At 45.9% G+C, this 26,286-nt stretch overlaps 1 protein-coding gene across 3 annotated transcripts; it reads right to left on the minus strand.

Annotated features, from left to right (window-relative positions):
- On the minus strand, positions 1-26,286 carry CLCN5 (chloride channel, voltage-sensitive 5). 3 transcript variants are annotated; one of them, XM_010569113.1, is made up of 12 exons: positions 26,154-26,286; positions 15,011-15,162; positions 12,668-12,767; positions 10,998-11,182; positions 10,242-10,364; positions 9,541-9,747; positions 8,459-8,539; positions 7,025-7,567; positions 5,645-5,831; positions 3,834-4,232; positions 1,235-1,451; positions 1-367 (listed from the first exon to the last, which is right to left on the minus strand). In XM_010569113.1, the coding sequence occupies exons 1-12, from the start codon at positions 26,284-26,286 to the stop codon at positions 277-279; spliced, it is 2,418 nt and encodes an 805-aa protein (XP_010567415.1). In that variant the 3' UTR covers positions 1-276. The 3 variants fall into 3 exon arrangements, with proteins under 3 accessions (XP_010567415.1, XP_010567414.1, XP_010567417.1); XM_010569112.1 differs by lacking the exon at positions 1-367 and adding an exon at positions 379-1,158 and having other exon boundaries at positions 26,154-26,235; XM_010569115.1 differs by lacking the exons at positions 1-367; positions 1,235-1,451 and adding an exon at positions 1,472-2,841 and having other exon boundaries at positions 26,154-26,235.

Below are 26,286 nucleotides of genomic sequence, written 5' to 3' on the forward strand. Positions count from 1 at the left end.
TTCTATAGCATTTTGCTTTTACTCCTTCATGGAATCTTCCCAATGCAACTTCACAAAAGCAACGTAAAGTCTTTTTTTTCTTCTAAAAAGAAGATTATGTTCCACAGACTATGTAGTGCAATTGGTTATCTGGTAGAAAAAAAAATTATCTTCTTCAGCTCCACGGAAGGAAACGCTGAAAACAGTTCCATGGTCTCAATAAAAATAGGAAAGTATATCCAGGATCCTCTAGAAAGTTTCTTTTGTGTTGAACACACAATACCTACTAATCTGCCTTTAATTGAAGAGTATAGAATCTGGGTCCTGGTTAGCCAGCTGTGCAATGTGCTTTAATACATCCTTTTTGGTAATGATCCCGAGTAGCTTCCTGAAAAATGAAAACACATTTTTAGCACATCAACACCCACAGAAGGTATCCTTGCTCTCGCATAGCTTCATGTAGGGCAATTTTAATGCATTGCAGTAGTTGAAGTGCCTTTTTGGAACGCAGCGCTGACACTCCACACAAAGTATGGTGCTCACAAGCCCCAACAGAAATTCTATCAGTATTTTACAATAAAAGAGGTAAGGAGGTTATAACCAAATGACAAATACTAATAATTATTAACACCCACCTTCTCTGAAAAGATCAACCTGATGTCTAGTGCTGCATTTTAAGTCCTAGTACTTTCAGTAGCTGTGCTTTCAAAAAGGTGCCAAGAGGCATGCTAGGAACTAGGGAATTGGGCAGAACGTCTGCTGGGGAGTGACGCTGAGCAATGCGGCTGTCTGTCAGGAGCTGAAAAGATCAGCTGGTCCAAATGCACTGCAGCAGGGAACAGGGAGAGAATTCCTGCTGGTGCCACCCTTCAGGGAACAGATCGCTCGGTTTCTATCTTTGCCCTCCTTCCTTCCCACCTCGCCAAACACGCTGTTTCTGACCGACAACAAAGCAAATTCATGTAGTTACATGATACACATGGCCAGATTTGAGAGGAGGCCGTGAGCCCTTTCCATCAGTTCTGGAGACCCACCACCCTACAGAGCTGTGCCTTCGCCTTACAGGCTTTATGTTACTCCTTCAACTGAAAGAGGCTCAGGGGTTCACAATTGCTTTTTTCCAGATAACAACTGCTCCAGCTGATGCTCAGTGCTCTACACATCAGAGGCCTTTGTTCACTGGAAGGAGAGGAGGTTTTGACTCAGGTCTACAGGCAATCCTGGGACCCCAGGTCTGTACCTGCAGAGTTCTTACCCGTTGTGAGTAACCAGGCACTGGCGCAATCCCAGCTTGCGGAATATATCCACGACAATTTCCATGGGTGTTTGGTCTGTCACTGTGAAAGGACTGAGGTCCAGGATGCTCCTGAGTTTCAGCATAGAGGGGGAGCTTGGAGGCAGCGGAGGAGAGTGGTCAGTGAAATAAATAATTGAAGTGCTCACAATCCCATCCTGCTTCTTTCGGGCATTTTCTGGAAGAAGAAATATTTGATTAAATATCATCCCTCCTTTCCTCTTCCAAACCGAAGAGCGTGCCCTTTTCTGTCGCTGCCCACATTGGGATGGCCTTGTAAGTCCATTCCTTCCCTTCACCTGTGCTGTGTCTCAAGGCAACCGATGACCCAAGGAAGGTGCAATATGTTTCCATCCTATCCTCTAGTAACTACAGCGTAACCTATAAGATCTCCAAAGTTTCACCCCAGGGGTGAGATCAGCACACACTTTGCCTAATGTCAAGGCTGCCACGCATCTCAGCATTTTGCTCTAGCCATGTAGATGCAAGTTCTGGAGATATTTAACTTCCCAGTTTTAAGAGGAGGTAGATAAAATGCTTTGTACTTTTGTCAGTCACCAACTTGGGTCTCATGCAGAGTTGCTAAAGAAGTATTTTTAAGCACTTAACCTACTGGCTCAGGCTCCATGCCCATGATTAGGGTCAAGGACAGAAAACAAGTTAATTACTTGCCATCACTCAGATATTTACACTAATGCATTACATTCCTGCTACACAGGCAATGTGGATAACTGCCACATTGCAGCTTCATTTGATATTTATATTCCGAGGTGCACTGGGAAAGGGCTAGCCTGGCAGCCCAAACACCAGACTAGGTATTTGGAGCTGGCCATCAAAAGCTAAATGCTGTTCTGTAGCACACAACAGTGCATTACTGTGCATATCTTGGGGAAAAGATTACTCTTAACAAGTCCCTGCAGATTCAGAATAACACAAATGCAGGAATTCGTGGTCATACCACAAAGCAGCCTTACAGAAGGCAGGCAATACACATAGCATGATAGTGCAATTTTTTCTGCATTTCATTCCGTAGTGTCATAAGCATTTGGCCAGATACTTATCAGAAGAACGAGCGCAATATTCACATGCTCCAGAAGACTGTATTGCACATCCTAAAACTGACACTGAAAACTCTCAAAAGAGAGAGGGAACACACAGGGTTGATGCATAGCTGCAGGCAACTTAGTGATAAAAACTACTCTAGCTCTGCCACGGGACAAAGCTAGCTCAGGACCAAGCCTTCACACCACCCCTATATCAAGTTGTCAAGCTTGAGCTAAAACAGTGCATTCAACCATGTGCTGGAGAACACACCGCAGAGTTCGCGTGTCTTCAATCTTCCACAATCATGCTGTTCCTACAATCGTTTTCTGCTTTCATCCAAGGTGACTGCCAACCCGCTCCCAGCAAGCGTGCTCTCACCCGCTCCCTTGCACCAGCATCCATATCCCCCCTCCAAGAGCCAGAAGAGGGGACTGACCTGCAGGAGCTAACCAAGCAGGGAGGGAAAATGTGTTTTCAGCTGCATTAGTTCTCCCATCCAGCTTGCCACAGGGCTTGCACGAACCCTACCAGGTGCCGGCATAAGGAAGCGTGTCAGCAACTCCAGCTCATCCAAGCTCAGCACGGATGCTTGGAGCCTGAGCTGCAGCTGGACACAAACCATACGGACTCCACCTCCATGAGAGTGTGGGGCTTGGTACCTCTATGCCCAATCTTCACTCCAGTGCAGGCACAATTTTTAAGGACCACTCAACAATAACACAGAGATTTCTCCTGCTTCATCAAGAGAAGACATCCTGTCTCACCCGAGCCCGCAAGAGACAACGTGACTTCCACTCGGGTGTCATGCTGGGAAACAGCACTTGCAGATTTCTAAGAAACTTGGGAGCAAGAGGAACCTAAATGTGCCCTAAATTGTAACATGGCAAAGTTGTTTCCAAAGGAGCTCAACTCGCATCACAGATGGAAATTGCATCTGAGTGATACCAGGACAGTGTTTACCAAGTCCTGCCAGCACCACACATCACCTGCCTCACAACCACCAATACGGGACGGGAGCACAAGTGAAACAACTAGAAGACCAGGCTGGCTTTCACAGATGAAGAGAAATGGAAGACTACGACATCAGTATTGATATTTATAGATTTGACAGCAGCACCTCAGAAGTGACCCAATATTCAGCACATGGACCAACCAGACTTTTTTCCTTAATGAAATAAAATAAGGTTTGAGACATTAACAGTTAAGAAAGCTTTCCACATCCTCTCATCCACAAAGTCAGGAAGGCTTAGTTGTTGCTGGCAAGAAGTCTCATGCCACACAACCATGCCCTAAGGTTCATGAATTCAGCAGAGCAATACTAATTGCACCGGGCAAGCCATCCTGTCCTTTGTGCTCAATGCATGCAGACCCCACGCTGCTCAGGGATGGAGATGCAGGCACCAGTAAGCACAGACACCATCACTACTGGGTGTTTAAACTCATCAAGTAAATTACAGCTGGTGCCATTTAAGGCCTCTGATGGCATCATTTATGTACACAGTATCTTGCCTCTTACCAACTGAAATGATGAGGTCTCTCCTGAGGACAAATCCAACAAGCCTTTGGGACTCCCGTGACACCACCACTGGATAGCCACTGTATGTGGTTTCATTGATGATGGTCTCAACATCTTCTACGGTCATGCTGTCCTGAGTGATGACAGTCAGAGGAGGGTCATTCCTCCGTGGCCTCATTACATCCATTGCAAGTGTCTTGTGTGAGAACTCTTCCTTGGCTTCCAAGAAAGGGTATCCGTTGAGGCGAATATGGGCATCGTAAATGCCTTCCCGTCCAATGGCATCAGCCACCCACTTGCTGGTCATTGCTGCTGCCATCAGAGGAACGATGTATTCCAGTCCACCAGTGAGCTCAAACATAATGACCACTAGCGACACAGTCATTCGGGTCACTCCACCTACAAACAGAACACAGAAGACAGATGACATGAACATGCAGTTTTGAGGGTTTCCAGGCAGGAGAGCTGTTCTGAGGTTTGCTACAGCTATCCTCTGCTGATGCATCTAGAGAAGGTCTCGTATCAGCAAGCAGTTGTACTGTTGGACTCCTACATCACATTCAGCATTACAGTGGAAGCCAAACACGAGCAGAACACAGTACTGAAACCATCCGTCCCTTCCAGAATATCGTGCCATGGGCTGGCTTACAAGGGTTTGCTACATGGTTTTGATGGGTCTTTCCCTGAACTCAGAAGCAACCTTAAAAGATGGCTAACTTTCTCTTGTGTTACTTAGCTAGCTGCTAAATAGTCTGGCCATGCCATAGAAGGGCCTTATACACACCTCCATAGGCAGATTCATGAAATGCGACCTCTGACAGGCTGTATGCAAAAGGCAAGCGTCATCCTGACATCCTCTGGTCACTAGCATTAAGTCCACTAACAGCAAGGGCTTCAGACAACTTACCTTTCAAGTTTGCTGGCTTTCACTCAGACATTTTGACTAGTGTTCATTACACTTTAGGTTTTCACACTAAAACAGTTGAGGCATTTCAAGAGAAAACAGATGAGTCTTCTTAAATATTGACATCATTTTTTTTATAACAGCACTTTGTCTCAGCATATTTAAATCATGCTTTTGAGATTCAAGTCCCAAAGCTACTCCCAAGTATTTCAGAGGAGTTTTGCTCCAATAACCATCTCCTAAAGGGGCACATACCCTTTAGTACTGTCCAGTGGTAAAGAGAACAGTTAATAAGGTGGAACCATATTTATTTTTCATCACTTACATGCAAACAAGAAGGTCTACCACCTTTAAAAAGGCCAAAGATAGGTTTTGGTCACATGCTTTTATTGTTCCTGAAATGCAAGTTTCTGCTGATACAGTAAAGTAGTCCCTTAAGAGTTAAACATATTATTCTGTGGAGGAGAGGATTGGGAATTACAGTGAAAGTGAAGTTCAGTCACGTGCACTCAACTTCTCAAATTCAGCCAAGCAGAAGTGTTACCAAAAAACAGAGCACTTTAAAGAAGAGTTGCATCCTAAGATTTGAGGCCAGAACAGGAAGTAAAATGAATTAAAACCCCACAGGAAGATCTGAAGTCCCTAGCCAGTCTCATTTATTCTAGCTGCCTATTCAGGAGGCTCCCCACTGAAACCTGTCATGTCCAACTATAGGTTGGTGCTGGCAAAAGAACGCAAACAGGATGAGGAACACATGGCACATGCTAGTGCAAAAGTCTCCCGTTCCTGAGATGAACCCAGCTTCTATGGACTGCAAGAACAGCAGCAGCATTTCACTACTACGCTTCTTAACATGGCCAGCCAAGACCCAAACCACAGCTTGGACTTCAAAAGACATCTTGCTTACCTAGACATGCTGCAGCCCCAACCATTGCATAGAGGCCAGGAGTGATGCAGTCAGCTCCTTGACTGCACCAGCCACTGAAGATGGCCCAGTCGTGGTGGTAATAGGCCAGCTGCTCCATGGCTACTCCAAGCAATCTGCCTGCTATAGCACCCACCGCCATGCTGGGGATGAAGAGACCAGAAGGGACCTGTGAAAACACACATCAGTAAATGTGCCATTTCTCAGACATTTCAAAGACTAGCAATGGGAGTTCAGAACAGGACTGAATTAGAGGTTACTCTGAAGTTAAAACTGGCAAGGATGCCTTGCTCTATCACCTCTGCCCTTCCTGCACCCTCATGCTCTGAAGTCTCTGCAACAGTTTGCATCTACTCCTCTCTGAGCAGGAGAAACAGCCACACAAGAGGTTAGCGTGGAACAGAACAAGCTTTTTTCAAAAGCTTATTTCCCAAGAGAATATAACAAAGCTTCACTCACACACCGCTAACACTCCCCTGTGCCTTTCCAACCACACGAGTATGTGTTTATTGCAGGCACAGGATTTTCCCGCTCCACTGGCTTCACGTACTGGGAGTAGAATCATCCTTCTTCCCTGGCAGAAATTCAAACTCCACTGTAAAAGTGAGGGTTCCTGGAATTAGCACACACAGCACAAGTGACACCCAGCAGAGCCACTGCCAGCAAGTTTCACCTCTGCACTTCAGCTGTTCCAGGACTCCAAAAGCTCCTATTCTTTGAAGTCAGAGAATCTCCCCCCTCTTTCCTTTACACATTTGTCATACAGCTTTCTCACAGACTTGATGATTGCCCTTGAGTGTCAGCGACTGCCTCACGGCAACAATGATGTCCAAACCTCTCTGGTGATGTTGCCTTTCTAGACGGACCACTCAAGGACTGGGGGGCAGGGTTCAGCTCCACCTGCTGAACCCCACTGCAGGAAAGCTCAGACCTAAGCACTATATCCATAGCTCGGGAGGCTGCCACCAAACAAGTTCAGAACCATCTGACCAAGGAAAAGCTATGATAAATAAGCATTTACAAATTAAGATATCAAATGCTTTGCAATTAGCTATTGCATATATATCAAAAAGGCTTAAGGTAGGACAATTTAGAAGCATTCTGTGTCTGGAAAATGGGACATGAAGCCCTGAGACACCAGCTTCAGTGACTGCATCTGAAGCCCACCCTCAGGCTAAAAGGTTTCTACTGCCCTCAGTTACAAGCACCGAACAAATAATTGCAGTCTATCACCATGCCCCCTTCTTAACAGAGCTTGGGGAGGAAAGCTCATGTCTGTTTATTGAGCAAATAAATCTCTTAGGACCTAGGGTTCCTACAGAGGATGAGAAGAACATGAGCTCCTTCACAGGCAACTCTCACCTTCATGCCAAAGGTGAAGATCGTGATGAAGACTTTCATTATAAGGGCCAAAGCCAGCTGCCACATGGCAGTGTAAACTCCTGGGCCAGCAGCTCGGTCTGGCAGGTCATCCCCTTTGGTGCTGTTGAAATCATTTACATACTCGCAGAGCTTGGATGAGTCCAAAATCCCACAGTCATTGAAGAGCTCAGAAATCAGCTCACTGGTGCTCATTCTGGTGTACTCATTGGGGAAGGCCAGAATGGCTGTGATCGCAGTCACTACAAACACCTCCAGCACAGGGTACTTGCCAAGCTTGGTCGTCTTTCGTCGCCTGCACCAGGCAATGTTGCTGCGAATGAAGAAAGCTCCCCAAAGCCCACCAAATATTCCCAAAAGGATGAATGGCACGAGCTCCAGAAGATGCCATGGCATGTGAAACTCCACATAGAAGAGAACCAGGCGGCTGTTCCCGAAAGGGTTGATGGAGCGCAGCGTAAACGCAGCTACCAGAGCAGCAAAGAAGGAGCGCCACAGCGTCTTGAGAGGAAAGTAGTAGCTGACCTAAAAAGGAAAAACAAAGCAGATTCAGTCACTTTAACACTTCCCACTACACCAATTGCTGCCCAGTAACAAAATCACCACTGCATGAAGTAAAAGCAAGGACTGAGATTGATGTGCACTGGCTACATTCCCTCCTCTCCAGCCAAACACCCCAGGCTTTATTTTGAGCTCTCATTCAATACAGATTGCAATGACTGGGATGGGTCCTGGCCTGCATACTTCCAATGCAGCAAGTGCCCCCTGAAGTGCAGACGACGTACTCTGATAATAAAAGCTGTTACAAATCAGCTATGAGCTGAAGAGAGAGAACTATTTGCCTTGCATGCTCTGTAAAGTCCAGAAGTGCCAAACAACAGTGCTTGCCACAGCTACCACCACGACTACTGCTCAGCCGAGCAAAACCATCCCATTCCTCCTCCGAGCTAAGCTCTGAAGCTAGCAGCGGTGATCCATTTCACATCTGGATCAAAAGAACAAGGATTAGAAGTCCCTTGGGAAGGAAAGGTGTTTGATAAGCCAGATAAGTTTGTTCCCAGGTACCCTGGGACAGAGTTGTCAGGAGAGAGTGGACATACGGAAAACATGACAGAGGCTGTGGCTGTGAGCAGTCAATGTTGCTGAGCACAGACAGACCAAGGGAAACCAACAGGTTTATTGCAAAGCTATGGATAAACATCATCCAAAATAAATTCTCCAGTATTCATAAGAATTACCTGAAACCCCAATAAGCTTTTAGGTTGCTTGGCCTTGTAAATACACCACCAATCAGTATTCAAGAGGGTCTCCTTTCCACACCCAAGCAGTTATGAGTGGACTGTATTTTTAAACCAGCAGGGTCAGTTCTTGCAATAAACCAGCTCGCCCAGAGCTAATAGAAAATGCTGATGTTACCTCTTCCAGACTAAACAGCACTCCTCCAATCGGTGCACCAAAAGCTACAGACACACCAGCAGCTGCAGCTGCTGATAAAACCTAAGAGAGAACCCAAAGACAGTCAGACATTTTCATCCCCCCCCAACCTTCCCCCTTTTTTTTGTTTGTCTTTACCTAAATTTGTACAATTTTTATCTCCAGTGAGTGCACAGTAAGCCAGGGTCTGACCTGTTTTAAAAACAGCAGGGAAAAGGTGGAGTGAGCCTGTTCCCTAAGGAGAAGGGCTGCAAGTAGCTACAAAAACATTGGTGTTAGCATTTCAAATGTCCCACCCCCAATTAGTAGAAGTGGCATCACTGGCAATTACCTTTTTCTGTTTCAGCTGATTTCATACTATGCTTTCATCTTAGATAAAGCTTCAGTAAAACAGAATAGCAGTAATTTCACCTCCTGGAACACACTGACTTTTCCCACTTTTGCCTGTCTCGCAATCATACGGTTTCTCAGAAAAGGGTAACACAGTGTAACTGGAGGTGCTGTGGGGCCACCCAAAACCATGCCGGCCCACTGGGTAGATTCTGTCAGGTTTGGTTTAGCGGAAGGTAAATTGGCCAGTGTGATACTATGCATCTCACATTAACCATTTTCCAGTGACTTGTCCAGAGAAAAGCCTTAGAGCACTGTGAGGAAACACTCATGAGCTTTATGTTAGATGTTAGCTTGGTCCTTACGCCATGCCCATTGCTGTGTCCTTGAAAGCAAAGCCCTTCATTCTACTCCTATGGCCAAGTCCAGGTCCCTCAAACAGTCCCAACAGTTTATGGAGTTGCATGGCAAACGCAAACAAGTGCTGCAGAACTGGGCCTGCAGCAGGTTAGTGCCAGTGAACGCTCCCATCACAAATGAGATGACGACCTGTGCTGGGGAGATGCTTTGGTGTCACTTCCTAACCGAGATGGCTTTTGCTCCAACTGGGTGTTGTGCTGAGGCACACCAAGAACAAGCCAAAACAGAACAATTTACAGTCAGGGGAAAGTGCCAGACCTACCAGTCTCCCCACACTACCTCAACATTTTTACAACATCAGTGTCTCTCCGTACCTCTCTACGCTTTGCTTCGTTCTTCCTATATTTGGTGAAGAGATGACACAAGATGTTTCCACAGCAGCAGGCGACATGCACCAGAGGCCCCTCTTTGCCCAGGCTCAGCCCAGAGGACACCGCCAACACTAAGGTGATGGTTTTGATGATCAACGTCCACTTGCCCAGGTAGCCTCTAATGATGAAACCACTTAAGATAGTTTTGATCTGGAAGTCAAGCACACAAAGCTCTACAGGCTTTCATTCAAGCCCTGGTCAGAGCTCCTGTTTTACTAGGCACTCCCAATCCTGCCCTCAGCTTTCCTCTACTGCTTTCAGAGTCCCCTCCCAGCTACCAAAAGTAATATAGAGTCAGTATAAATATCCCTCCATGCAAAGGCAGAAACAGCCATTTGAGTCCTTCCTTCAGGGCTACTATCCCTGCTGAAGAAAAATCTGAAGCTAGCTTTTGTAGCCCGTCTTACCCAAATGGTGTGCTTTTGTTTGTAGCTCCTGCAGTGAATGCCAAAACATTTTAAAGGGACTGTATGGAGACTTAAGTACTAGCCATGTTTCAGGAATAGTTTGGAAAAAAACCCCATATATTAAGCCACCATCTGAAGTGCAAGAAATTATTATTCTGTAGCAGGCATGCGTAATCTTTGGATGGTGGATCCCTACTCCACCTTAAAAAAACTCAACCCACTTTCATTCTCACTCACCTCTGGGATCCCTGAGCCACAGGCATAAGGAGCAAACCCCTTCACAAGTAACACAGCAAGAAGGGAGAACAGCAAGGCCCAGATAACATACATGAAGTAGTTGAGAATATATGCAAAAGCCCCCTGAAATGCAGAGAAAATTACTTAAATTAGATAATTTCAACTGAGATCACATCAAACCTGTGCACTGAAGCAGGCACACAGAAATAGCAGGTAATCCCACATACAGTTATCAGCCAAAAATGAAGAGAACTACAGTAAGTCTGAGGTTTCAAGGACAAGTTAAATTTGCTGGGTTACAGGGATGTGAACCAATCATATCTCCAAAGACAGTTATATAAAATAGCAAACAAGGTACACAAGTAGCTTGGTACTGGGGTTAAGTGTTGCCCCAGTCAAGCAGGCAGCTCCACTGGATAGAGCTGCCAGAAACACAAGACCTGAGCTTATCTGGCATTCCTCTAAAACGTTCATGGGCAAAATATCCTCCAAGCAGCCAGTCTCAGACACATGACGAAAACACTGCCCTTGTAAATGTGTCAATGCTCTGCTTCCCCTCACCCCCTCCAAGGAAAAAACATAAGTAACTTGTTTGAGTTTATTTACACCCTTGGAAGACCCCAGCAATGAATGTTAAAGCACTGAACCACCTAGAGCTTGCACTTCTGGCATATACATCCAGATGACTAAAAAGGAACGATACCGGCTGGGGAAACGGGACATTTGGCAGCAAAAACAGTTGTAGGCACACGTCACCTCTCCATGGCCAAGGATCAGCTGGGACCAGCTCTTCCACTCAGGACACTTGTCTCTGTCTGTAAAGGTTGTGTTGGATTTCCAGCAACAGTGCTCATGGTTAAACCAGAAGCCTGCTAAACACACTCCTTCTTTCAAATCTGTCATCCAGTGGGCAGAAATGTCTATCAGACCCGCTAAGGAACCTAGTTTAAAGACAAAAAAAAAAAAAAGAAATAAAATTTAATAATCACCTTATGCAGACTCAAATATCTGAAGGTTACAGTTTGCCCTACTAATTTGACTCACCTACCAACAAATAGAGCAGTACTGGTATTTTTGCCTACAATTAACTTTTATTCTATAGAGAGCTAAAAAGGAAGATTTGCTTAAGTATATATATATATTGAAAAGAGTAGGTCAGGAAACAAAGCATCCCTAATAATATTTCAAAGGTTGACCACTGCAAACTGTGTTCAAACCCACCCTACATCAATAGAAATTAATCCTTCGCAATTACACTGAAAGAGCACTTATTAAATATAGAACAGCAAATAGTCTGAGAGGCAGAGGGGGACATATTGCATTTCTGGAGGACGCGTGTCACCAGTCAGCAGCACAAGAGCTGGAATCCAGGAGTTACACTAACAATGCTAAGACTGTGACAGGAATAACTTTGAATTTCCAACCCCCAATTTAAAAAAAAAAAAAAAAAAAAAAAAAAGTTACAACTGTGCCAAGTGAAACAAAGCAAGCAGAGAGCTAGTACAGAAAGTAATTCAGATTTTAAAACAGGAATCTTCAAGTAACTTCTTATTTTGCTGTTAACTCCTAAAATCCCCAAAGATAAGTGCTGCAATCGGCTCTGTTCTCAACTAAAATGCCACATCAACACAGAGGCCAGGAACAGAGACCTCCGACCTGTACCGGCAAGTGCTAGCACAAGCTGCAGAGGTAGCAATAATCATTTAGCAAATCTTCCAGTTAATGAAAAACTGACCAGCAGCTTTCCTATGTAAATATTAACAGAAGATTTGATTTCATTCCTCACGATAAATGCTTAGCTGCTTTCTGTCGGGAAGATCTGTATCCAACTGATTTACTTCTCCTGCACTGGGTCCAAAGTTCACTTCTGAAGTCATTTAAAAGGTCTCAGTCAGCCAACCTCTGAAAGAAGCCCGACTTCCCAAGAAACACCTCTCACTTTTTATATCCAAATACAATAGAAATAAAAAAAAAAAAAAAAAAAAAAAACAACAACAAAAAAGAAGACAATCTTGCTAGCAGTCCTTGGCATTAACCTCTCCAGTGTCAACAAAGAGCATTCAGCAAAGATGATGCAGAGCATGACACTCTTCCCTGATCCAGCATTTTGATCAGCTCTGCTTTGATGATTTTATTTTTTTTTTTATTTCAGAGCTCTCGACCAGCAGCAGTGTCCAGGACAGCTGTCAGTCTCAGTTCTGTATCTGGGTATTTACACAAACAGGGCCTCAAAGCATTTAAAAATAATTCTCTGTAAATTGCAAAGCAGCGGCAGTGCAATCAATATCAGTGCAGTCCCTCACACGACCCTCGCTCCAGGGACAAAGACTCCTGCTCCAGCGTCCTGCCAGGGTTTGTGGGAGGAATCAATACTGATGCTGCAGTGTAGAACCAGGACTTAATTTTAAATTAAGGTTTGCTCTTACCTGCCAACAACCCAATGAGAAGCATCAACAACCAGCCAGAAAAGGCATCGCTCACACTGTGTATCAGTGCCCAGGTGGACTCTTTACTTCTACTGGTGATCTAGAAAAGTTTTTTCAAAAAGAAACAACAATCCATTAAGACACTGATATACTTTGGTGTAAACGCTCTAAAAACTACATTGTTAGTGGAAGATTAGCCCCTAACATTCAAAACAACAGCTACCATGACATATTCTGCTCTAAGGGGTGAGAGAAAAAGTATCAGCCAGTGGCTGCTCTTACAGCCGGTACAGTAAATGCAGCTCTGGTTAGGAGATGTACAAGAACGGATCAAGGATACTTCCATTTTTCCCAGCAAAAACCAAAATATTCAAGTAACACTTTCCTCCTAGGTGTCTTCTGCATAAAACCAAGACAAAATTCATCCCTTTTAAAGCCATTACTTGTTAGTAATAGCAAGTTACCAATATCCTGATGCCACAAGCAAATCTGAACACTGAAGAAACCGTTCAAGCACTTTGCCCTCAGCAATTTATCAATAGTGCCTCATGGGTATTGATACCCACCAACTGTGAGAGCGAACAGAAGCTGTCACCACCATTTCATAGTCTCCAGCTACTGCCCCAACGTCTGCAATACAAACTAGATGTTGCTTTGAGCAGAGGAGACTCTGCCAAGCGCTGCTCAGCCGGAGCATGAGGGAGGTCGCAGGTTTAATACCAACACAGAAGAACGGTCAGGCTGGGAACCAGGCTGTGCTGGTGGCACTGGAAAGTGGGACTCAGACCCATCCAAGATGCCCCAGGAGAGTGAGCTCCTCACAGGCTCTGGCCCCAGTCTGCCTGCGTCTAGCAGGGATGGCTGAAGCCTGTCAGTCTCACTGCTCTTGACAGGCAGACAACAGGGTGACAGAACAGCTATTGTGTGCCCCAATTACCCAGCTGCCTCTCCCAAGGGAAACATTCCAGTACACCACTATTATTCCCAGATAAAAAGGCACATTGATGCAAACAACTAATATTCACTAAATGAGGAATAAATAAAGCAAGAATCCTTTCTGCCCGAATGAGCATAATTTGTTTTTTTTCTCTGGATTTTTGTCTTTCACATGCCGCACTGACCATGAGTAGAACTGCTACTGAATCAAGGCAGGGGTTGGGGTGGGTGCCAAAACTATTTCCTTTCTATTTCTTTTCATTGGACTAACCCTACACCTCTTTGGCCAGCAGTAACTTCTGCCTTGACCTGATTTCAACTTCTTTCGATAAAGACAGAAGCTGTCTTTTCATACAAGCATCTCTGCAGATCGGAAATAGATCGTCCTGTTCCACACTGATGGGCATCATCTTTGTATACATGCATCTGTGCATGCAGGCATACGTGTGAGAAGTCTTTTGAGTTTGTACTCTTAATGCATAGATGGGAACAGTTTTTTGGGCAGGAGGTAGTGGGGGCATGGAGCTCCTTAATTGGGTCTGTACTGGCTCAAGTTTGGGCATTATATTGTATTGTATGTACTCACACACTGAGGGTGGACTGCATTCAGTTTGTGCACTGTTATTAAGACACAAGTTGTTTTGTGAGGCTCAGGAAACAAAAAAAAATTAAAGAATATTTTGGCAAGCAAATAGACAAGTTGAGTTCAGTCATCGCCCTACAAGAGTTCTGCCAGCAAGGGTTTCTCATTAATCAGGAGCATGCTGGGGACATTGGTACTTTATTTAAAGCATCCCTTGCTTTCTAAGCAGATTCCTTTAATTGCAGAGTGGTGAAGTCCTAGGAATGAATTCTGAAAGAATTGCACTTATTTTTTTCAAACATGCAGCACAAAAAAATTCCAATAGAGAGAGCATTATTCACAAGTGCAATCGCATGAGCAGAAAAACAGCCTGTTTCTTTATCGATAAACAGGATCATGGGTGCTTAGATTCTTCTGTTATAAACCATGCAACAGTAATGTAATTCTTCCAAATCATGCATGCACCTTCCAGGAGTAGGACTGCAGATTTTGCTGTGCTTCAGTCTCAAGCAAGTTTAACATGGCCTAAGAAAATGTGCCATTAAGGCATTTAAGATATGTATCAGAAATCCACTAAAGCTTTTTAAATAAATAAATGCCTTCAGAAGAGAAGTAGCAACTGATAAACTGCAACATGTTCAATTCAGTGTTTGTTTTCCTCAAACTAAAGACCCTGCATCAGTTCCCATCCTAACGGCAATACCTCCACCCCAGGTGTCTCTCTAGTTAAGTGCCTCCCTAGTCCGGCAATCAGAACTAAGATTAGCTCTAGCCAGTTAATTATTCTGCCTTCAGTGTCAGCAAGGAGTAGTAAGAAACCTTACCTCTCTGTGCCTGTCCCGGTCCCTGGACTTCTCTCGCACCCAATCTATAGTGTTAAAATCTTCATAGGTGCCCACACCAGGAAGAGGTTCCTCCAGGAAATCCATCATTGTGCTTGTGCCGTTCATCCCTCCTCCATTATATGAGGAAAATCCTGGTGGGAAAGGGGGGAAATTGAGCATTTCTTAGTTCTCCCCCTTTTTTAGAAACACCCCCTCCCCAATCACCAAAACACTAACTTAGGGGGAAAACTACAAACTTCAGTGGAAGCAAAGAGCTAACAAGCTGTTCCTTGAGCTAAATACCCCAAACAAGCCTCCCAGGGATGACCTGGGCAGCACAGGTACACCCTTCCCCAGCTCCAGCAGTTCACATAGAGATGGGGTTGTTCCTGGAAATGACTGTTCAGCAACCAAAGTAAATCAACACTAGCATCTAGATGTTAACTTTTCCCTAAATCCAGGACTTGCTGTGATAATATTTTGCCATTTGAGGAAAGCAGAGAGGAGAGGAGAAGGTGAATATTCGAGATCCCCAGCAGAGCTGAAGGGAGTCCCAGGTGGACCTAGTGAAGATGAAAGCAGGAGGGGCAGGAGGGCTATGGAGGGGAATAGGGAGAAAGCAAAGCATCCGACCCCCCCCATTGCCGGCGGGGGGACCAGAAGAGCCTGAAAAGCAGAAAGTGATACCAAATGGGAGCCTGGGAAGATACCAAATTGGGGCTCGCAGCCTCCCTTCAGGTGAAACAAACTTGGCCAAACCACTCGACCTTCTGTCTAACCCGCTCCAGCCCATGGAAAATGATGCTGAGTGTGGACTTATGTTCCCAAAATTTTCGTCACAAGATAGTCTCTTCACAGTTAGGAGCACAGACCAAGGGTGTGGGGCAGGGTAGCACAAGGCCTACAGAAAACTATAAATCTACAGCATGACAAGGGTTAGCCAGGTCCATCTGAAGACAACATACAAGCCATGCTCCCAAGCAAAGCCTCTGAAGTGTCATTCCCCCCAGTTCTGCCGTCCTCTGCCAAGAAAATAAATCCATTAATTGTAGAATTTTTGAACAGTTTAGGTTGGAAGGGACTTTTAAAGATCATCTAGTCCAACCTCCCTAGTGCTGGACCCCAGCGTAGAAAACAGGTCAGATCCAGTGGATTACTGTTGTCCCATTTGCAGGACTCGAGCAGTTCTGCAGAGCAGCCTTCCCATGCTGACAGAGCTGTGATCCAAACCAAGCTCAGGTGAAGAACACCTTTTCTGTTATAAGCAAATTGGAGACAAAACAGTTCGTTTTCTACACTGCGCCCAGCTGACTACAAATGTACATTCTGGAGTTGTGTGATACCCACCAAGCTACACAGGCATCTTCAGCAGGCTTGGTCGCCACTATTTTACTTTGGTGCCCCTACAAGAAGCCAGCAGCGACCTACCAGACTACCTGCTGTGCACAACCTTTCTGTTTAAGAAATGGAGGAGAAGGAAAGGACACAACCAATGCACGTGAAGGAGGGAAGCATGCAACTGATAAACCCTCCTTTTGCACCTACAGCCTGCCTCTACCCTCTGTGTCCAGGAAAATAGCACACCAGTGAGACACAGTCATTGCGCTGTGCATTTGGAGGGGGCAGAGAACAGAGCTGTGCAACAAGCTGTAAAGCAGCAGGGAGTTGCACAGATGAACTCCCTGACATCCTAGCTCTGAAGACTTTTTTAAAAAGTCTTGTCAATAAATATTGCTGGTCAGAAAAGAAGAACAAGGTGCTGCCAGCAAGCTAACATGCACGCTGAGCAATCCCAGTAAGTGGTTGCCAGCCAGCAGCAAACCAAAGGGAAGCAGAGTACAGAAAATACATGAGAAGACAGTAAGAGACTGAAGTCCTCAGTAGCCCATTTCTCACCTGAGCTGAGAACCCCAGCCTTAAATAATCACAAATCATTCACTGGGCAATCCATAGCACACCAAAGCCACTTATACCCTGTATGCTCCACAGAGCAAGCGTGAGTCCACATAATCCTAGTAATCCATACTAGTAGAACATAAACCATGCATGTTCTTCCTCCAGCAATATGCTGCTACAAAGAGCTTCCAAGGGTGTACACATGAAGACATGGGTAGGGAGGCTGGTTTTTCAGACCTGGGCAGGAGAGTACGTCTAAAAACAGTTCTGTAAGACACTAAGCATTTACAGTCATCCAGAAGAAAAAAAGAAAAAAAAGAGACAAAAAACCCCAAATCCGGTCAAAATTGAAAGGTGGTGGAGGAGTATTAAAACTCCCATACAGAAGGATAACATTTAATATTTCATTTAGCATATTTAGGTTGCAGATACCACCGGGGCAAAGATATCTTCAAATGGGAAGAAGTAAGGAATTCATACAATTGCTCTCTACTCCGTCACCTAAAAGCAAGAGAGGGGAAAAGAGACCTATGATGTCTTCCCAAGCCCATTTCCCGGATTGGCACAGCTGCCTCTTAACAGAGAAGAAGCTGCAGGAAAACAAGATGAGTCATGTAGCATAACTGACAACTACCACAAAATAACCCTCTTAAAAAAGGCTCTTTGCTTCATTTGGGACAAAAAAAAGGTTAAATGAAGTTCCCCAGAGATCTTTCCAACTGATGAATGTACAGAAAGTGGTGAGTGTACAGACTGTGAGCCCCACCTGCCCGACTTGCACTGTAAAGAAAATGGGGCACAGCTGCTGAGAGCCTCGACGAATTACTCTGTTTTTAACAGTTTTTGCACTTATGAGGCCAACAGCTTGGAAATACACAAACTGGCATCAATGCTTTCAGAGAATTCCCCTTTCAAATATCCCCACCAGAAATCCCAAGTGCTGTTCTACAAATCTGATGGGCCAAAACCTCCTTGAATAACTCATCCTAATAACAACAGACAACCAGGTTCAGCACGCAAAGCGCTGAGATACCCGCAACTCCTCCTGCAAGCCTGCTTACTTGTATAAAGCTGTCTGGGTGAGTGCTGCCTCACAGCCTCTCAAGGCAATGAACCCCCTCTGAAGAAGTTATCTGATATAGGGGACAAGACGAGGCATCGCCCCAGTCAACCACAGCTCAAACAAGTCACACCTAGAGTTCAGAGCTGCAGATCTTCACAGCAAAGGCCACGGACATGGAGACCGTGACTGTAGCAGAACAACTGAACCAGGGAGACAAGCCAGGGGCTGATCCAGCGTGTCAGCTTGATGGTGGCGCTGGGCCGCGAGCATGCCGCTACCTCCCAGACCGCACAACATCCCAACGCCCATCTGAGCCACTCTGTGGCAGACCAGACGTTCTCACCACGGTCACCAGCTTGCTCACCTGGGTCCAATTCTCATTTCCAGGAACCCCCCTCACATTACAGTGGGCTTTTAACATTCTTGCTTAGATAGCAGCTGCTCTTCTGGAAAAGCTGAACCATAAATTTGGGGCTGGAGGGGTGGTTACTGACTGTTGGTAACAGCATTATGGAAAGCCAGCATCCATCCAGGCATTCGTTTTAGCTCTGTCCCCCAGACAGGGGAACCACCACGGCCACATCGCTTTTACAGCGGGTCCAGATACAAGTAATGAGGTGGCTCTGGTGGGGGAGGTGTCTTTGAGGCTTTGCTAAGTGTGGGTGATGGGTTTCTACCAAGCCCAGAGATGCAGAAAACAACACTGAGTCCACCTTGAGAAACAGAAGATGAACAGCTATCTCCTGCACACTCACCTCTCAAAGCCAAGCAGCCCAGCCAGAAGAGTTTGCTTTTGTTTCTACAGGAATGACCAACTCTTCTAGAAAAGTGCAACGACACTTTCTCTCTCCATGCTGCAGGCAGCGGGCTTTCACTGTCTGTTCAATTTTATTTTGGCACACCTACCGCAATCTTTCCTAAAGATAAAAAGATACAGTTGTCCTAAAAAAAAAAAGTATTAATAAAGCAGTGTTAAACCTAGCTAACAGACTACTTTGAGAAGCATTTTCTGCAAGAAGATGAGATCAGGGTCATTCCTTGCTCACTCTTCTGGAATAACTGCCCGGACCAGCGACTTTTAGCTGTCCTGGGAACACTCTCCCAGCTCAGAGCTGCCACAGAGCAACATGAACAAGACCCCGAGGGCACAAAGTCAGCACACAGCACTGCCCCTCAACGCAAGAGGGGCTGCAAGTCATCGCATCCTTAGCAATACTCTGATATACAGCACTGAAAGTCCCACAGGTACCAGCCCCCATGATCCCATCCATACCATAACGGGCAGCTGCACAGGGGATCTTGCAATGAAGCCAAGTGCAGAAGGGACAGTCTGACTTGACTTGCATACTCAAGACCAGCCAGGTGCAGTTTGGAGACTGATCCTGCTCTCCAGGCGCTGACCCCGTTCAGCACAGCCTGCCATCCCCAAAGCAGCAGGGTTTGTATTACAAAAGCAGAACCGCAAGGTTTCCAGCCATACACAGCAATTTCACAGCCGTGTAAGTGGATAAGCTGTCCATCTGACAGAAGATAATGAGAAAATGTCCTTATATTTTTTCCAGGAGTAATACCCAACTATAAAATGGCTGACAGCCATAAATATTTATCAAGATCATATTTCCTGCCATGGCTTGTTGCAAATCAAGGATCCTAGGATAACCAGATAGGAATAAAGGAAGAAAATGAGCTCAGTAACGCCTTGCCAAAACACAATCGAGATGATTGCACAGGTCTCCCCAGTACCTAATGTACAGATCTCTAAATCAGTATTTAATGCCTAGGGACAGCAAGTTAAATGCAACCCTGTTAAAGAAGTACAGTTCATTTTTTTATCACAGATTTATTAGCGTTTTGATCACCTCTTCTCCCCAAGATGGGTTAATGCTCCACTTTAGAGAGTCTGCCTGGCTTAAAAAAAAAAAAAAAGAAAAAGGCAGTGCTTGTTAAAGTTACAGGCATCTGTCGTTTGCAATACAGCAAACCCACAGGGCTTTATTAATTGTCCTGCCAGCACAGCAAGACGACAGCAGCAGTACCCGGGAGAGGTCTGCCTCCACACCGCTTCACTTGCTCTAGGAAATCTGGAAAAAGAAAGGGTTTTGCAGACAAAAGGGAGACCGGCAGTAAGCAACCAACCATTACACAGCAGAAATCCAACAGACCACCCCGGCTGCTCACCCTGCCCAACCACCCCTTCATCCCAGCGGAGGAGCGGGAGCACCTTCGGAGCCGCCGCCAGCAGCCCGCTGCCCTGCAGCCTCCGCAACCTGCACCCGCAGGCAGACGCGGTCCCCCTTGGCTCACGTCCCCTCTTCCTCCCTGGAAGGTGCCTCCTCACCCTCGCTCAGCCACTCCTCTTCCCACGGGAGCACCTTTGGGAGCCCGTCCGTCCCATGGCCGCGCTGGTCGAGGGACGGCGGGCGTTCTTGCGTCTTACAGTGGCACTTGCTGCATCCTTCTCCTCCGGACTTGGCCAAAAGACGAGCCCGCAGCAGCACTGGGCCCTCCCTGCACGCCTGGCGTGTCGTCACCGGCGGCCGTCACATGAGCCAGCCCTTGCACCTCGCTGGAAGGGGCAGGATTTGAGCGGCACGGGCAGAGGTTCACGCTCGCAGGCAGGCAAGGACAGAGGGAGCTGGCTACGTCCAGGGATGGCGACTCCCGGCATGCCCGGAACGGAGCCTGCGCTCTGCAGCTGCGAGCGGAGCCGCTCAGGCAGCACGCGGGACATTTTATCCGGCAGAACGTATTCCCCGGGACTAAAATCTGCCCGTTTGCTGCGCTGCACAGACTCGGTATTGCAGACAGCTGAAGCTGACTGCGCAAGGGCTTTAAGATGGAGAACAGCTCGTCGCTGACGCTGTTTGCCCTCATAAGCACTAGAAGTCAGGCAGGTTAAAGCTGTGCACCGGGACATCCAGACCCCCTTCACCCCGACAGCCCAACCCCAAAGATATGGGAAACCCAGCACTTAACCACCTCACCCACAGCCTGTCTGCGGAGGGACTCCCCAGACACAGGCACCCAGTCCACCACGTCAGACCGGTGATGCTCCTGGCACGCCAGCCTGGGACAGAACCTGCTCTGCGCCCGCACGTTTTCAAAGGTCTGGACCAAGTCAAGCTTCAGCACAGGAAAACACATACTTATCAATGGGAGTTTCCTGACGTTGGTAGGTCAGACACAGATGTACGGCCAAAACCCTTTCTTCTCCCACCTAGCTGACATTTTGCTTGCTAAATAGCTAGTAGCAATGCTCTTTGCTCCCTGTGGTTCCAGGAGGCAGGCAGGCACTGATTTTTTCTTTTGTCCTCTCTGCATAGGCAATACTTCAGAGTGCCTTCCCCAACCCCTCCAGGGCCCCACGAGCACTCTTTATCTTGCCATTCAACATACATAAGAGCTCAAAGGGGCTGGTGATTAAGTTCTTCTGTCTCCAAATTGCTAGTGATAGCTTGCCATTTAAACATTGTCTGGCAAGTCTGAAACACTACACCCTAACAATTGTTGACTTTGGTCTCACCTGATATGTTGACTGGAGGCTGCTCTGACAACCCTGGGTTTCTGTCTGGAGGTCAAGGAGGAAGGCGGCTGAAATAAAAAGCCAGGGGAGATATCTCATTCTCAGAGGTTGGCCCTTTAGCACTTCTAATGGGTGGGTCCATTAGTCTAACCTGTCACAGGTGCAGCAGTTGAGTGAAATCCCCTGGCTAGCAAACCAAGCAAAGATATTTAATCCTTCTAAGAGCAGCAGCCAGCTACACCACCTACCTGCACCTCCCATTGCACAGAGGAAGTATGACTGGAGAGTGTAGACAAGGACAGGGCTAGTGGATAAAAACAAAAATCCATATGAAACCAAGCTTCAGTAACACCCAAAACTGCAGCAGGGTTACGTGTTGCTATTGCAATTCTCCTTGCCCTTAGAGCTCAGAGAGAAAAAACCTTCTTAAATTCTACAACAAAAAGGAGCCCTTCCAGCCACTGAAACATTTTTAAGTTTTCCTCTGAAAGAAGTGGGGAACACAGCCCTGCCTTTGCTCCCTACAATTTAAAGCACATTGAGAGACTACCATGATGCCCAGGCATTACATCTCATTCCTCCCAAGCACAGTGTCTGCCTCACCACTATAATGAGTGAAGAGCCACTAAAGAAAAGCACAAAATAAGATGCCTAACTTATACACCCAACCAGAACTAATTTAACCTATTAAGAGGAAACCATTTGCATTTTAATAGTTTTGGAAAGGGATATCAAGGAGTTAGAAATCAGTACAACTTACCTTCATAACAGACCACTTGACAGAAGCAACCCCTCATCTGTGAGATATTACTTGGTAAGGCAGCTGTGCCAACAGATTTTGCTAAAGGAATCAGGCCTCGTAAATCTTATATTTCTCAAAAAAAAAAAAAAAAAAATAAACAGGACTGCAGGTATCAGATATAATCTAACTGACCATGTACTTGGGTGTCAGTGAAGCTTTGGACAGAATTTTCTATAGAAGGTCTTAAGCAAATTAAGCTCTTGGGGAGTACGGATTTTTCTCACAGAAAAGCAACTGGCTGAGGACACAGGATATTAAAGGCATAAATTCCTATGTTTTCGAAACAGGAGGAAGGCAACAGTGGAATGCCATTAATTTCTGCTTGTACTGGACTATTCAATGCATTTGTAAGTGGTCTAAAAAGTGGTGCTTACACTTACTGTAACTTGTGCTGGGCAACCAGCACCTTTTTGGCTGGCTTTGAAGGACTACAGCTGGACTACAAGAGAGCAGAAGAAACTCAATGCTCACAAAGCAAGGCATACAGGGAGGGGGAAGAGACAACTGTAAACAATGTCGTGCTCCAAGTCTGACTTAAAAATTCAAGTGTCTGCGGATAATGCTCTGCAAGTCATTGCTCAATACTTGAGAACAGTCCACAAGGAAGTAGCTTTTTTAAAAAAATCCCTTAAACTAAGAAGCAGAAAAGATTTACTGCTGTACAAATGCACTTTGAACATCACATGTAGTTCTGGTCACCTTTACTGTGGCAGAGAAGGGAGGTGATGCCAATAAGATGAAACAACTTCTGGGAAGCACAACTGTATCCTTAAATAGACTGTGCCACCCCATCAACCCTTTGGCCAAGATTACAATCTGTGCTTTGAAAACAATTTTGAGAAAGCACTGCTAAGATTCACTTGCTGCCTGGTGTAACACCATTACCTTAGTACCAAGACTAGAAGGACAAACCGGAGAAGACAAGAGTGAGAGAATGTGCTACTCAATGAGTTTTCAATAACAGAAACAGCACAGTAGCAGCTGTGAAAAGCCACTGTAGTCCATTTTAAATCATTTTGAAACAAGCCTGAAGCACTCAGAATATCTACATTTTGGCTAAAGCTCTTAGAGAGCTCCAGCCTTTGGGAAGCAGGTGCATTCTTGCAAATACCAGTTAGGAACAAAGTTTCATAGTCAGTCTAGATCCTACATGAAGGTATTTTTCAACACAAGCATCCTGTGTTCCAGGCAGCAGGCAAGGCTGCTGGTTCCCATCAGGGACCTGACACAGTACAAAAGTCCTGTTGCTTATTAGTCAAGGGCTCATAAGGAAAGCATGGAGGAGCGCCGGCTGCCAAACGCAATCCAGACTTACAAATCTACCAAGCAGCAGGTGATGCTTCCTCCTCTGGTCACTTGACAGGATCTATAATCTCCAGTTGTGGCTGTTTTCAACTTGAAATGCCACCACTCGCAGGAGAGTTTGACAGTCTTGGAGAAGGTGGTACGAGAGGGCTGGGTTCTGGTTCCAAACGGTGTCACTAACTCACCCCCATCTGACAACACACCAGACAGCAAAAGCAGCAGGTCCCAGCCAGAGGTTTGCAGCCAACTCCACCATGGGAGAACCTCAGTTACCACTTCTCCAGCTCCAGTCAAGCCTGTGCCACCACATCTTCAGGTTGCACACCTGGCATCCAAACATTTGCCAGCAAACATTTCCTGAAGTCAGTAGGGGATATTTGTAGAGTGAACTGAAACCAGTATTTCGGCAAGCAACTCCTTCCACTTTTAAATTTCCTCTTTCACTTCTGCGACAACCCCCCTGCAGACTTAAGCATCCTGCCAACAGAGAGAGCCTCTGTCAGGGGAACCGTTCCTCTCCACCATCAGGTTTAAGGCAGCCCCCCGAAGCACTGCTACCACCATCACTCCAAGCCGCACATGCCAGCGGGGCAGACCCCCGCTTTTTTCATAGAAGTAGCCACAGTCCTTCAAATGCCCTGAGCAGAGATGGGAAAAGCCTATTTAAGCAAGGAGGGAAACAACCGTGTGCTCTTTCAGGCCAGCAGCAAAACTAAACTCAGCTGGAGTTACCCACCACTGCTTCTAAGCTCTACAGAATAATAATTTCCTTACAAGAAGTTAAAAGAATTCAGCTCCTTCTCTCTAAATATTAAACATGAGCACATGTTTAACTTCAGTTGATACCCCAATGGCTATAGAAAAAGCAGTTCTCATCAGCAGGTAAGACAACATGAATTTACAATTCCATTACCAACATGCGTAATGTGATTATTTCTATGTATCTAATTCTGCACATACTAGTAACTAATAGATCTTCAGAAGCAAATTCAGTCACAACTTGTTATTTCAAGCTCTGTGTGAGGAGTTCTGAAGTGGACTCCCAGACATGCCCAGTTCTAGAGGTGACTTCCACCACCAGGTCAGGTTGGAGCGAGCACACTGCCCGATATCTGCACCGCAGCCAAGCCCTACATACCAGTCACCCTGCTTCGCGTTAGACAGAACCCAGGAGACAACACGCTTGGGATGTAAATCTTGCACACATCCTCCTTGTGCACAGACAGAGGTTTTTTGAACCACGAACCAATGCTTATCACTCATGAGTTAACGCAACCACTACAAAAACCACAATGATCCTTCCTCCACTTGAGCCTGAAAGCAGTGAGAAGGACCAAGCCAAGCAGAAAACAATCACATGCTCCTTATAGGATTCCAGCAGCAAAAGAGCTGGTAGTTTCGGCTACTGAGAGGTGATATTTGAGGAAGTCTGTCTTCATTTGCACTACCTAAAGGCAGACCACATAGCTGAGAAGCAAAACAAAAGGATTTCTTTTTAATTTTTGCCCTGCAGTAAACAGGGATGGGGGAAGAAGAGGATGAGAAGGTTTATGGGAAGTCATGGAGACTTGCGGTCTGCTGTCCAAAATTAAGTACTTTTGCTTTTAAACTAACTTATGATAATTCACGGAAGTAAAAAAATCAGGCAAGTCTTGCTTGTCTAGGGCCAAAGTTCAGCAAAACCATGCAGATTTACCTCTCCCCCTTTAATTTCACAACCTCAGGCTCAGACTAGAAGAGGTAGCAGCAGACCCTCTCTAGACAGATGAGTGGTGGCAGGGGAAGCCAAGAGTCTCTGGCATCATGCAAGCTCAGCACCAAACCCCTTTGTGCTGTTACATTTTGAGATTCTCCCCACAACGGACAACCTTTAAAATTACAGGTAAAGAAGAAGGGAAGGGGAAGGGAGAGTCTCTGCTTGTACCACAAACCCCTAGGAATTGCTCTGCGCTGTCACCCCGCGCATGCCCATCACACTCACGACACCTCCCTCGTGGCACAGCCAGCTCTTCCCTACAGCAGCTATTTCAGAAAAACTCCAGAAAGGACTATCCAGAAGCCCCAAAAGCAAAGCACTGGGAGAGGATATGCTACATTTAATAGCAAAGTAATGACACAGATGGCTAAGAGAGCAGTTTTCCCCTCTGACAGGTTACTGGAGGCACACAGCCTGAGATCAGGCAGCTCGGTTGCTGGAGACAGACAAGCAGTGCCTCCCGACCACCATAAAGTCACTCACATGCCTCTTGCAATTGCCATTTATTTTAAGGAGATTTTCTACTCTGCACAGAACACATGCCTCCCACCAGCCTCTGTTACAAAGCAATGATGGGAGCCAAATCTGGAACGTGAGCAAGCCTTCAGCTGTTCTGCAGAAGTCTATTCAGGGATGCAATGCAGTGCAGAATGCTGCAAACTATTCACACCGGTGCTGTGAAACGCTAGACTCCCACCCTCGGCAGAGGCCAGTGGGACCCATACAGAAAATATTAATATGAAATCCTACCAAAAGCCATTATGAAAAACAGAAAGCAGAGTGATGCACAGGTATTACCTCCCATCTCCCTGTCGAGTGGCGGGTCATCGTCTGCCATGGAGAAGTCCAGAGATGCTCCTGCTATTTCCAGCATATCTTCATCACTAGTGCTACTCTGGAAACTCCCCCGTCGATAGCCTTTCTGATCCAT

The sequence above is a fragment of the Haliaeetus leucocephalus genome, unplaced genomic scaffold, assembly GCF_000737465.1.
Source record: "Haliaeetus leucocephalus isolate CR32 unplaced genomic scaffold, Haliaeetus_leucocephalus-4.0 Scaffold262, whole genome shotgun sequence".
NCBI classification, from domain to species: Eukaryota; Metazoa; Chordata; class Aves; order Accipitriformes; family Accipitridae; genus Haliaeetus; species Haliaeetus leucocephalus.